The sequence below is a fragment of the Zootoca vivipara genome, chromosome 14 (assembly GCF_963506605.1).
Source record: "Zootoca vivipara chromosome 14, rZooViv1.1, whole genome shotgun sequence".
Taxonomy (NCBI): domain Eukaryota; kingdom Metazoa; phylum Chordata; class Lepidosauria; order Squamata; family Lacertidae; genus Zootoca; species Zootoca vivipara.
The window spans coordinates 13,864,075-13,877,936 of NC_083289.1; the positions used below are offsets into that span (position 1 = coordinate 13,864,075).

Genomic DNA, 13,862 nt, shown 5'->3' on the forward strand with positions numbered 1-13,862 from the left:
CGTTTGAATTTGAATCATTCTGCATGCAAAGCAGGTGCTCTACCACTGAGCTATGGCCCTTCCCTTTCAAACTGTCAATCACTGCTAGTTTGAGGTCTGGTAATAGACACAACTCATGTTGCCTATAACTGGGGATTAGCTGTGTCCTGAATGATTCTGCTATTATTTTACTTGGTACAAATGTTGACCCTGATTTTTACTCCCTAATCTCATGCTATTTTATGAACCCACTAAAAATAGCATAGGCCAATTCCAAAAGAGCATTGCCACTGATGAAGGAAGGAAGGAAGGAAGGAAGGAAGGAAGGAAGGAAGGAAGGAAGGAAGGAAGGAAGGAGGAAGGGCAATTAATAACAAATATCTAAATGCCAGGTCATTTAACTCCCACAAAAAGCCATCCTTGTCTGCCTTTCCTGGTGGTTTCCCACAAGGGCATTCACAGAAAAAGCAAGAAGGAAATATCTAGCACCTCTTGTTTGTCTCAATAACTTAGACTTCTGTTGTAAGCACGACCAATTTTTCAAAAAGCATACAGCGCCTGGCGAGCCAAATGCAATTGCCAATACTTGTATAGTATTTGTTACTTTTTTAAAAAAATGCCATAAGGAATGTCTGCAATAGCTAAAGATTCCTTTAGTTGTGGTAAATGATTAATACTGAGTCAGTGTTTAGTTGTCTGAACTACCAAGTTACTTTCAAGTTAAAACACACCACACTGCCAATTCAAGCGCATGAGAATAATCTAGCCCTAGAAAACATACCTGACTTTGAGCCACAGGACGGGGCAATCTGGCCACTTGGACATGTGCACATGTTCGGTCTTGAGCAAAATCCATCTCCACAGGAATGTCTACAGATTGCTGTAAGGGAAGAGAGAGAAAACCCAAAAGGGGTATAAGCAGAAAAACAGATTTTAAGCAGGTTAGTATGCACTCTGATGGTTTTTAGGCACTAATGCTGAATGGTTTACAGCCACTTATTTGTCCTGGGGTGACTGAGGCTCCACACTACACCTTCAAAGTGCATACAAAGCACAGCTTTCCCCTCAGAGAATTCTGGCCACTGTAGTTTTTAAAGTATTGGTGGGAACTGTAACTTTGCTAGGGATAAACTACAGAGCCCAGAATTCTATGGGAAGGGCAGAGAAATGTGCCTTAATGGCATAGTGTGTATGCAGCTTGACATAATGTATGGTCAATCCCCACATTACATTTCACTTATATGCAGTTCTATATGCTTGAGTAAAAAGGAAGGAGTGTTGTGCAGTGTAGAAACGGTCACGGTGGGGTTGTTTTTGTTCCCGACCTGAATGCAGCTAAACTAACTCTTACATCCATTTTGAAAAGTTTTGCCATTTCCCCTTACCCCCATGTTTACAAGTGTCATCATGTACAAAAGCATGGTCTGAAAACTATAAGCAGGATAATTAACCCCTAGGAAGTTTGTCTAGAGGAACTTCAACTGTGTTTTATAAGAATGCCCTATGGAACAGTTGAACATGCCTTTTGGTTGTGCAATGGACAACTATATACTGTCGTGGTTGCTGGCTGATCACTTCTTTATTACCTGGTTCGGCTGATTGGCTTTCACTGAGAAAAACATGGTCAGGTGTGTGCTTTTAATGAAATTCAAATACTTCTCATTCTACTGAGGTGTTATTACAAGCCGGAGGATCTGTGGTATTAATGGTGAAGAAGACACTTCTGCAGAGGTGCTTGCCAGAGGATCAGTCAGGGGTGGGTGAACATGGCTAACCCCTTTGAGTGTTTGGGTTGCCCTTTTCTGAACCTTTTCCAGCTCCTCAACATCCTCCTTGAGGTACTGCACCCAAGGGCGACACTGATAAAGCTAAAACAAAATAAAAAAATTCCTTCCAGTAGCACCTTGGAGACCAACTAAGTTTGTCATTGGTATGAGCTTTCATGTGCATGCACACTTCTAAGTTGCATTTGCAGTGGATTACCAGAGGGGAGAGCGCAAGGGATAAATGCCACTGTTGGGGAAGGCTGCTGCATTACGTTTAACACTTTCAGTGTGAGAGCCCTTGCATGAAGGATAGAAGTGTCGGGAATGGCGTTGCATGTTTGCCCACTCTTGACTGACCCATCAGTGAGCACTTCCTTACCCATGCTCCTATCTAATCATTAATGCCAGAGATTGTGTGGGCTGCAATAACACAGCAGAAGTTTAACACTGAGAAACAGCTCTGAGAAATGTTTCTTGTAAAGCAGGGCAAATGGCTGAGTGTTGCATGTTTTTGTTGGATCGCAAACCTTCTTGGCCTCGTACTTACGCTCCTATGTGTGCAGCTGCAATTGCTGAGGCTGATTGACGCACCTTCCACATGACAACCAGCAGGAAACAGACTAGACTGCAGACCAGGGGTGGGGAGCCTAAGACCTGAGGGCCAAATACAACCTCTATCTTACCCTCAGGACTCTCTCCAGGCCTGCTTTCACGTGGTTAGAATGTACCCTACTTTACAAAGGTAAGAATCACATATAAATTGTTGTAACCCAACCTTGCACCTTAGGCTGGAGGGTAGGTGTTGTTTGTTAACAACAACAACAATGGTCTGTTACCTTGCCAACTTTTGCCTTTGGCCTCACCCGACACTAGCATGTGCCCCTCTGAGGTTCCTCATAAAGGAATGTGGCCCTCAGGGTGAAAAAGGCTCCCCACCCCGTCATAGAATGGAGAGGGGGAGAATGAAAGCATATGGGAATGACACTGAAATGACAGGAGGAATTTAGCTATGCTTGGGGCAAAACAATAGCAAGCATTTATTATAAAAAACGAGGAAAAAACAAGCAAGTACAAAGCGACAACAATCCCCTCCTTTTAAGTGTTTATATATATGAAATAAAGAGCAAATAATGACTTACGGACTATGCACTGGTTTCCACCTGGTAATGTTTTCCATCCAGGACAGCAGTAGGCATTGTAACGTGATCCACATACGTTGGGTCTACAAGATGGATACATATGAGATTAGCTACGACAAGCTAATCATTGTCATTGCTACGACAAGCATTAAACATCTCTGCTAACAAATGGCAGGCTTAGAGGAAGGGCGAATGTGTTAATAAGGCTACAGGTGCACCTCAAATGCTATCATATAATGTTCGTGGTGATGTTTCACATGTTTTCATATCTGCCTGTCGGCTTACCTGCCCTTCTCCTCCTGAATCACTTTGATGGAGGAGAGGAGGAGAGGCACCACTGAAGAGAGAGAAAAACTGAGAGGGAAGGGAAGCAGTTTTTCACCAGGGACAAAACTCCTCCTCCTGTTGTTGTTACGCGTGCATCCACCTCCACAGAAGCCACAGAGGGAATATCAGCTGACCCCCCCCCCCAAAAAAAAATCATATTAAATGTGCAGACCATTTTAATGGGTCCACCCACAATCATTAGCTTAGATGTCTTTTTTTTAAAAAAAGGACAAATTATCATTATTAATTCCATTTATGAATCGCTTCCTATGAAGCATTGCAAAGCAATTTCACAACACAATAAAAACATCCATAAAAATTGCATACATAAAATCCATTCAGATACAATGCAGACCTTGGCTGAGATAAAAAAAAAAAAATCTCCACTCAAAAGGCTTGTTGAAAGAGAAAAGGTCTTCGACAGGCATGGAAAGAAAATAGAGGTGGTGGTGCCTGTCTCAGATGTAATGAGAGGGAGCTCCCATGGGTAGGTGCCACCACACTAAAGGCCCTGTTCCTACACTGAGCAGAACGGACCTCCTGGTAAGATGTTTTCTTCAAGATGCCCTCTCCTATGGAACATGGGGATCAGTTGGGTATTTTGTATGGGACTTTGAATACTAGTGCCATCACCTTGAACTTAGTACAGTAGCTAATTGGCAGCCAGTGCAATTCTTTCAGAGATGGTGTAATATGATAGCAATATTCTGCCCCTAGGAGCAGCTGAACTGTCACTTTTTGCACCAACTGCAGTTTCTGCATCAGCCTGAAGAAAACACAGAGGACAGTGATCAAACTATCCTGGTCCAGAAATTGCCATATTGGCTCCCAGTATGTTTCCAAGCACAATTCAAAGTGTTGGTGCTGACCTTTAAAGCCCTAAACGACCTCAGCTCTGTATACCTGAGGGAGCGTTTCCACCCCCATCGTTCAGCCTGGACACTGAGGTCCAGCTCCAAGGGCCTTCTGGCGGTTCCCTCCCTGCAAGAAGTGAGGTTACAGGGAACCTGGCAGAGGGCCTTCTCAGTAGTGGCACCCACCCTGTGACATCAGATGTCAAGGAACTATATAACCTTTAGAAGACATCTGAAGGCAGCCCTGTATAGGGAAGTATTTAATGTTTTATTATGTTTTTATATATGCTAGAAGGCACCCAGGGTGGCTGGGGTACAAATATTATTATTATTTGGGCCTCTACCTAACAGAGACAGTTCCAAGACCACCCCCATACTATGAACCTGTTCCTTCAGGGGGAGGATGATGCCATCCAAAGCAGGCAATTGACCCAATTATCAGGATTTGGGAACTGCTCACCCAGAGTACTTCCATCGTGCCAGAATTTGGCCCTCACCCAGCCAACAGGCACCAGTCCAGGGCTTCCAAGGCCTCTCCCAATTCAGATGTTACTGATAAATTATGAAACTTCATCCCAAATCTCCTGCTCCCGGGGGCTTAATGTAGATTAAACAGCATTGGGGCCAGGACAGTATTCTGCAACACCCCACACAGCACAACTTCCAGGAGGCCACAAGATAAATACCCAAAACTAGTCTCTGAAACTGACTCTGGGGACAGGACCGAAACTACTGGAAGACGCTGCCCCTGGACAGTACAAAAGAACTCCATGGGATCGCTACTTGAACATTCAGTGGAGGCGGAGAAGTGGACCTTCTTCAAGGAGAACAGTTTTATCAACAGCTGTTAGCAATTACAACTAAATGGAACTTCCATGCGCAGAACTAGTACACCTCTGAATAAATCGTGGAAGCTAATGGGGCGGCCGGCCGGCTGCCTCCACAAGTCTCATTTGGCAAGTTTACCAAAGTCACCTGGCTATCCAGTTTTGGGAACAGAGGGCTAACCTAGATGGATCTTTGTTCTGAACCAGCCTGTCAAGAGTGTGATAGCCGAGATCTGTAGCTCAGTTGTATAGCACCTGCCTTGCAAGCAGAAGGTGCAATCCCCAACGGCATCTCCAGCTAGGGTTAGGAGAGATTCCTGGAGAGCCAAGGCCATTCAGTGTAGATAATATTGAACTAGATGGACCAGTTGGCCTGACTCAGTATAATGCAGCCTGTACCTAGCAAGAGTCACTCTTAGATTCTGGTGGCAGCAGGCTGAATGAGTGAATGAAGAGCATATTTCCATTCGGTCCATCTGTGCCCACCTTTCCTGCATCTCCTACATCCACCCTGATCACAGTTCAGAAGATCAGGGTGCTAGCCATAACACAGTCCATTGTGTTTCAGCCACTATCCCTCAGAGCTACAGAGCTTTCTAAAGTTACCCCTCTTATCAGCGCCAAACACTGCTCCAATACTTCATGCCAATAAGGTAAGGAAAGGTTTTGTTCCCTTGTTCCCTGAGGAAACAAGATTTTATGAATACAGATAACAGCATGTGATGCTGGCTGCCGTGGAAGGAATGCAATTTGCAATGAACACATGGTGCTGGTTTTACATATAGGGGGCCCACTGAACTTAGTGGGCAAGACAGACTTGAGCCCATTAATTTTAATGCGTTCAGAAGTTCTGTTGGTACAGAATGCTGCGTCGCTCTCACACCATCTTGTCCTGGGTGCCAGTTTGTTTCCAGGCCCAGTTAGGGCGCTTCTTCTGAATTCAGTGCAAAACACCACCCACCAAAGCCTTAAGAAGTGGTGGACTTTGGGCTTCAGAATTTCAGTGGTGCCCTGTGCAATGCCAAAAATTGATGGCCTTCCATTGTTCGTCATTGTTGTGGTGCCCTCTCAGCTCGGCGCCCAGAGCAGGTGAACCTGTCAAGCTCCCCTAAATCCTCCTCTGCCTTAAGGACCAGCTCCCAGAATCCTGCCCATCCCGGCAATCATTTGGAGAGGCCGTCTCTGCAGTAGCACTCAGACTGCGGAAATCCATGCCCCATGAGATTCATCCTGCCCTGTCTTTTTTGGCCTTTCACTGCCAAGTCAAGACAGTTTTTGTTTTATTACAAGGCAAGAATTTGCCTTGCCTTCTCCCAGCTTATTGTTTTGTTCCGCTGTAGTTCACCTTCATGAATGCATTATCATCAAATTATTCTTTGATAAGTGCTCTGTTAAAAGTGGAAATGTGATAAATCGCTGAGCTGTCTGAGCCTGTGATTAGGGCCAGTTCATCCCCCCACTCAAAAGTTTTACAGCAGTGTTTCCCAAACTTGGGTCTCCAGTTGTTTTCAGACTACAATTCCCATCATCCCTGACCACTGGTCTTGCTAACTAGGGATGATGGGAGTTGTAGACCAAAAACAGCTGGAGACCCAAGTTTGGGAAACATTGGTTTCTAACAACTGCATTTCTAACAAAATGCAGTTGAAGCTGCATTTTTTTTTCTCCAGAAGGAAAGGGGAGGGAAATGCACTGGTCCAATAGCTTTGGCAAGCCTCATTTTCCCATGGTTTGTGGTGGTTCTGCTCAGGAGGGGGGCAACTTCCCAGCAGCCTTTTACTCTGTGGCCAGTCCTAAAACTTTGTCCATTATCATAATAATTAGGATATGAGGACTGCTCCTCTCTACCCCCAGTTGCTGGACCACTTATATGCCAGCAATGCGCTGTTTAACCCTACAGAACCCCCCAGAGCTACAGTGGTCCAAATATGTTGTGATTTATGTGTTTTCGGCAGGGTGGGGAGGATGACTAGCAAGCCCAAATGCCACTCTATGGTGCCAGCTAAAATAACATATGGATAGCTCTGCTTGATCAGACCAAAGGCCCATCTAGTTGAGGATTCTGTTCTCACCAGAGGCCTATGGAAAGCCTGCATGGAGTACATGAGCCTCAGCAACTGTTTATTCAGAGGCATTGCCTTCTTTCTCTGTCTCTGAAGTGTTTGGGGTTACTCCCTCTGCTTTCTCCCTCCGCTGTTAGCCAACGCTTCCAGTTCTTCTCTGCACAAATTCCATTCAGAAAAACCAGGGAGCTGCAGAGGGCACAACTGTTGCAGAATCCACAACAAGGGAAGAACAATGCCCAGCTGTCAACTCAGATAAACTTGCCCCTGAAAGGCGACGACAGGAAGGCCCTGCAAATGAACGCTGCCATGTCAAAACGCAACTACCCCATCGTTAGGGTTTGATGATCACTACAACAGACTAGAGGGAAGAAAGGGCCTCGTGGGCCATGGCGCTGCTTGAAGACAGCACGGAGGAGCCAAATATCTCATTATCATTCTATTTCATCAAGAGATAACAAGCCAGGAAAACGCATCCCTTGTTACTTTGCATCACCCTCTAGAAACCAGTCTGGTAGCAACTTCCAGGCATCAACGTGCCTGCCAGAGAATCTCTCGCCTCCCAGGGAGGGAACCCCTCTGGACTACAGAGGATTCTGGACATGTTCTAGTACACAAACACTCACTCTCTCCGTCCACGTAGGACATTATTGAGAGTCACCTCACATGTAGTGATAATGTGCGGAAAAACACACATAATACTCCCCAGTTCGTCTTATTGTAGGGGGAAGGAACTGTGGTGGGCAGGTTTATCTTGGAGTCCTCCAGAAGAGGAATGGGAGAAGCCCTAGGGAGGGCCCCAGGGGGATGAAAGAGGTAAAAACAGGACCCCAATTAAGGGTCTGAGACTGGGGGCAGGGGGCAGCAGTCTAGAGCATGGGTAGGCAAACTAAGGCCTGGGAGCCGGAGCCGGCCCAATTGCCTTCTAAATCCAGCCTGCCAATGGTCCAGGAATCAGCGTGGGTTTTTTCATGAGTAGAAAGTGTCCTTTTTTAAAAAAATGCATCTCTGGGTTATTTGTGAGGCCTGCCTGGTGTTTTTACATGAGTAGAATGTGTGCTTTTATTTAAAATGCATCTCTGGGTTATTTGTGGGGCATACGAATTCGTTCATTCCCCCCCCCAAAAAATAGGCCGCCCCCCCCACAAGGGACAGTGGATCGGCCCCCTGCTGAAAAAGTTTCCTGAACCCTGGTCTAGAGGATGGAGAGCTAACCAAGCAGGTTAACAGAGGATTGTTCCACCCCTGTGACACAGGACACCTGTAGCCAAATGCCTCCTACTGCAGAGTCACCTCAGGTGCCTCCTGTCAGTGAGGAGCCTCCCCCTTCTGTAGAGGCCACTAAGAGTAAACTGGATGCTGAGCTGGTTCCAACGCCACCTCCATCGCCAAGGACATGGAGGCACCAGCAATGGTGTGAAGAAATCTTGCAGGCCCAACTCATTCAAAGGAGTGCCTGTTTACTTGCCCAGTCCTATGACCCTGGCCACTTGCTGCGCTAAGAGTTGTGCCCACCCTGGTCTTCAAAAGGAAAGTGCAAGGGACATATCACTTGTTGGATCAATGCTTACTCTTAGCCATGGACCTATAACTCTTATACACCTGCTGCAGTATTGTAACCTGTTTCTTGCCTATGTACCGGTCTGATTTGTGCATTAAAGCCTTTAGCGGAAACAGAGCAGGAAGTTACGAATTCTTTGTCCATCCATGAGGGCCAGGACACAGGGAAGCCTATCTAGATTGAGGGTGAATCCTGACAAGACAGAAGTACTGTTTGTGGGGGACAGGAGGCAGGCAGGTGTGGAGGATTCCCTGGTCCTGAATGGGGTAATTGTGCAGCCTGGGAGTCATTTTGGAGGTGCAGGTCAATTCTATGTCCAGGGAAGCTGTATATCAGCTCCATCTGGTACGCAGGCTAAGCCCTACCTGCCTGCGGACTGTCTCGCCAGAGTGGTGCATGCTCTAGTTATCTCTCGCTTGGACTACTGCAATGCGCTCTATGTGGGGCTACCTTTGAAGGTGACCGAGAAACTACAACTAATCCAGAATGCGGCAGCTAGACTGGTGACTGGGAGCAGCCGCCGAGAACACATAACACCGGTCTTGAAAGACCTACATTCGCTCCCGTACATTTCTGAGCACAATTCAAAGTGTTGGTGCTGACCTTTAAAGCCCTAAACGGCCTCGGTCCAGTATACCTGAAGGAGTGTCTCCAACCCCATCGTTCTGCCCAGACACTGAGGTCCAGCGCTGAGGGCCTTCTGGCGGTTCCCTCGTTGTGAGAAGCCAAGTTACAGGGAACCAGGCAGAGGGCCTTCTTGGTAGTGGCACCCACCCTGTGGAACGCTCTCCCATCAGATGTCAAAGAGGAAAGACAACTAACAGACTTTTGGAAGGCGTCTGAAGGCAACCCTGTTTAGGAAAGCTTTTAATGTTTAATAGATTATTATATTTTAATATTCTGTTGTAAGCTGCCCAAAGTGGCTGGGGAAACCCAGCCAGATGGGCGGGGTATAAATAATAAATTATTATTATATTATTATATAGTATGATAATGTATATTATTACAAAAGACTAGGGATGGAAGGATCTGTCTACAGTGGTACCTCAGGTTATGAACTTAATTTGTTCCAGAGGTCCGTTCTTAACCTGACACCATTTTTAAACTGAGGCGCGCTTTCGCTAATGGGGCCTCCCGCTGCCACCGTCGCACGATTTCCATTCTCATCCTGGGGCAAAGTTCTCAATCTGAGGTACTACTTCCAGGTTAGTGGAGTTTGTAACCCGAAGCGTTTGTAACCCGAGGTATCACTGTACTGTGGATCTCTCCCTTTTTCATTTCTCCAATCTCCACATTTCTGCAGAAATCTGAGAAATGTTTTCCTCACTCTACACAAAAAAATCCTCACAAACACTTACCAGCATTCCCCCCTTTTAAAAACCATATTTGTGCAGTTTGGTATCAAGTTCACATTTTTGCAAGCAATTTCCCCCCAGTATAATGCATTTGCTGTGTTGTATTCACCAATGTATTAATTTTTACACCCCCTAATATATGCATTTTTGTTAACACTGGTTGGTGAACTGCATTGCAAAATTTGGGTAAGTGCAAATTTCAAATGATGGCTGTGTTGTGGGTCTCACATGTTACGGACAGCGCAAATTTGGTAAGATTCCCCTTTAATAAATGGGAACTGAATTGAATGTGTTTCCCTATCCCCAACAAAACACCCACTGCTAGGATTTCAGGGAACCCCAGAACACAGTTTGAAAGCGACAGCCTGGTTCAGCCATGCTTATCTGCAATACACAAAAACAAAAGGCAGCCCAAGAGATTAGAATAGCCATAAAAAGCCTCCTTGCGGCACAGGAAGTGCTGAATTAGACTGTCCCACAACTGCCCCTGCAATGACCCTTCCCAACCAAGCAGAAACCAAATTCTGGGCAAGAGACACTGTGCCCATCTATCAGCTCCCTAAGGAGCAACAACGCTGATCACCAGCAGGGCTACAAACACTGCCCGAGGCTAAAAGCATTCCATCAGAAGTTCTGGCACTTGCTGGCTAAGGCTGGCAAAAGTGTGGGAGTTGAATAAATTAAGGCTGGGAGGCTAGACAGAGTGGGAAGAGCAAGTCTGAGAACTCAGGAGAGGGAGGGAGGGAGAATTAACTGATAGATGAGGAAAGGATACAGTGAAAGTGGTTTGTCATATAGAGTATGCAAGGAGGAGGTGGCTGTAGGGGGATCTAAAAGGGTATACATACACTCACACAAATGTGCATTTGGAATATTTAAGAGGAAATTGCTGCTTACTGGGAACTCTAAGATTATGAAACAACACATCCCCCCTCCCCACTCTGCCAGCAACATCTAGCCAGCTTCCACTCTTCAAATAATCACAATTTTGAAACTACTCAAACATCTAACCGCTGTTAGTTGCAGCTACTCGGTTGCCTTATTTAAACCAGGCAAATGGCCATGAATTTATTTTCCAAGAACTAAAGAAAAAGGAAGAGCTCACCCTTTGTCTTGGATCTGTCTTGGAAGACCTCTCCAGTTACCTGCTCAATGCAGGCACACACAGGAGCATATAACCCACCTCATATTGAGTCAGACCATTGGTTCCATCTTGCTCTTAGGATCATAGGTTTGAGTCCCACATTGGGCAAAAGAGTCCAGCATTGCAGGGGGCTGGACTAGACAGCCCTCGTGGTCCCTTCCAGCTCTACAGTTCTATGAAAACTCAAAGCTACAAAATTCAAAAATAGTGGGTCATACCACCTCTCCTGCCATGACAGCCAGTCCAAAGTGGGTTTTGCATGTTTAATGCATGAGGTTTCCATATTCGCTCAAAGTTAGAGTTAAGGCAGATCAACAGGATGCAATAGCTTCAGACAGCAGCTCCCAAAGGAGACAAATTCCCTGCTTCCATAGAATCGTTGGAAGCTGCCATATGGATGGGCTCTTTGTTTGCCTAGCACTGACTGGCAATGGTTCTCCACTGCTTCTGACAGGAGATGCTTGGATTGAACCTGAGACTTTCATAGAATCATAGAGTTGGAAGGGTTCCCAAGGGTCATCTAGTCCAACCCCCTGCAATGCAGGAATCTCAGCTAAAGCATCCATGACATGGCAAAGCAGATTAATTACCACTGAGCTATAACCCTTACATCTCTGTGTCATTAAACAGAGAGAGCAGGAACAGGTGACTTTTCATTTCAGGTTTAAAAAGTAAGTGTAGCACTGTCCCTGTATTATAGGAACATAGTAAGCTGCCTTATACTGGGTCAGATCATTGGTCCATCTTGCTCTATATTGACTACTCTGAATGGCAGCAACTCTCCAGGGTTTCAGGCAGGAGGCTCTCCCAGCCCTACCTGGAGATAACAGGGACTGAACTTAGGACTTTCTGCATGCAAAGCAGATTTTCTACCACTGAGCAACGTCCCTTCCCATTGTCACAGTCAGCACTGCAACAATGTCCTTGTGGAATACAGAGCTCTGATGTAGACACAGGCGTTTCTGATAAAGCACAATTTTTCCCACTCTCTGGAAAGTCAAGAAAAGTTCCATATGCACTTTTATTGCATTGGTGGTGTTGACCCCAAAACTATAGCAAAAGGCAAAACCGTTTCAACACACACAAGTTTTTCTGGGCCAAGATGTTAGACCTGGCATGTACACAGTGATGAACTTTTCTTGCTTACATTTAAGTAAAAGCAAACTGTACATTTAATCAAAACAAATTGTCTCCTTTTAATCTTGTTTCTGCAAATTACAACTGTAAAACCAGCTTTTTTATATAATTGCGGTAATTGCACTTGATTATGGGATGAAATTTGGCTCTCACATCATTATGACATAGAATAATGATATTCTGGAGGGTTTGAAAACCACTTTTTATAGACAACGTTACATAAGATAAAAACAACTTATATGATTCTCTGGACAAGCAAACTAAACCAAGTGCCCACCCAGAGTTAAACAAATGTTTATCTTATAAAGGAGGTGGTGATTGCTTCTACGACTCCTAAACCTTGTCCTTTGAAAACACACACACACACACACCAAAGTGTGTATTTCCCATGTGAAATTGTTTTTCTTATGGTTTATCACTTCCCTTTCTCTGTTACTCCTTTGCCTATGCAAATTTGGCTTGAAATTTCTGTAATATGCTTCATTCCAACTTTTGTAATTTTATTGTGCTTGTTGTAATATAGGAGAGGCGGAACAAAACAGACTGTGATTAGTTAGTTGGTTATAGTTAAACATTACAGAAAATTCATTTTAACATATTCGCCCAGTACACACTTACAGCTTAACTACAGAATTATGATTAGCAGTAACTGTAGTTTGTTGCCTTTATTCTGTTAAGATCGCAAACATGCAATGAAAACCATAGTTTAGCATGTCAAGCAAAGGTTGTGCTCTCAGAGGATGGGTATAAGGAGGCCCAGAAAGAAGGTAGAGGGACAGAGAAATTTACACTTAGCCATGGTTTGCTTTGTTCAGATGTAATACTTAATGCAAACCATGATTTGCAAACCCATTTACATAAAGGGGGGGGGAATAGACAGGTATATTCTGTGCAAAACTCCACTCTAAAGGTTGGGGAACTGGTGAGACACTGGAGAGCTGGTCCCTTAAGATAACTTAAGAGTTGTTGGCTTAAGAGAGAGTGAGGAAAGCTTCACATCCGAAGCGAAACCTTAAAATACATCAGAGAATCCATAATGAAGAGAGAGACCATCAATATGCATTGGAATGTGAAGGGAAAGTCAGTCAGAAGTGAACCTCCACTAAACATTTAAAAAAACACATGCTGGAAAGAAATTGCATGTGTTTATAGCCACTTCGGGAGAATTCTGTACACAAGAAGCTGGCGAAATGCAAGCTGATTTAAGCAGAGCCAGTGTAAAGTTACACCAAATGCAAACCCTGTTCAGGAGCAAGGTTACTGCCAGCTGAGCTGCCCCAAATCTGTCAGAGAGGAAATAAGCCTTTGAAATAGTGTTTGACTTACCATACCCTTTTTGCCAGGTCTCATGACTGAGCTGAACAGGGTTAGGATCCAGCTTAAGTTTCCCCTGCCCCCTGCCACACCTCAGTTAGCACCAGTTAGCATCAGCTGAGCCCTGGCTGAAGCAGGAAATGCAAGTTACACCAGCTTAACTTCAGCTGAGCCAGGATCATCACCTCAACCCACCTGAGCTTGCAATGTCCCAACTCAGCTAAAGATCTACTACACCCTAGGGTTGCCATACATTGAGAATTTCCCGGACATAACTGTCCAGAAATCGCTGCAACATCCGGGAAAATCTGGACATATGGCAAACCCGTTGGCAGTGTCGTTTTTGACACCCCTACTGCACTCTAATTTGCTCATCCCTGTGAATCTTGCAATAGG

At 45.1% G+C, this 13,862-nt stretch overlaps 1 protein-coding gene across 2 annotated transcripts in view; it reads right to left on the reverse strand.

The window, feature by feature from the left end:
• Positions 1-13,862, reverse strand: part of FBN1 (fibrillin 1) — a 219,582-nt gene that overhangs the window by 188,881 nt on the left and 16,839 nt on the right. For both annotated transcript variants that reach the window (XM_035132327.2, XM_035132328.2), the window contains exons 3-4: positions 2,885-2,967; positions 761-859 (exon numbers count right to left, since the gene is read on the reverse strand). In XM_035132327.2, coding sequence (XP_034988218.2) covers positions 761-859; positions 2,885-2,967 — 182 coding nt within the window. The remainder of the gene's footprint in view (positions 1-760; positions 860-2,884; positions 2,968-13,862) is intronic.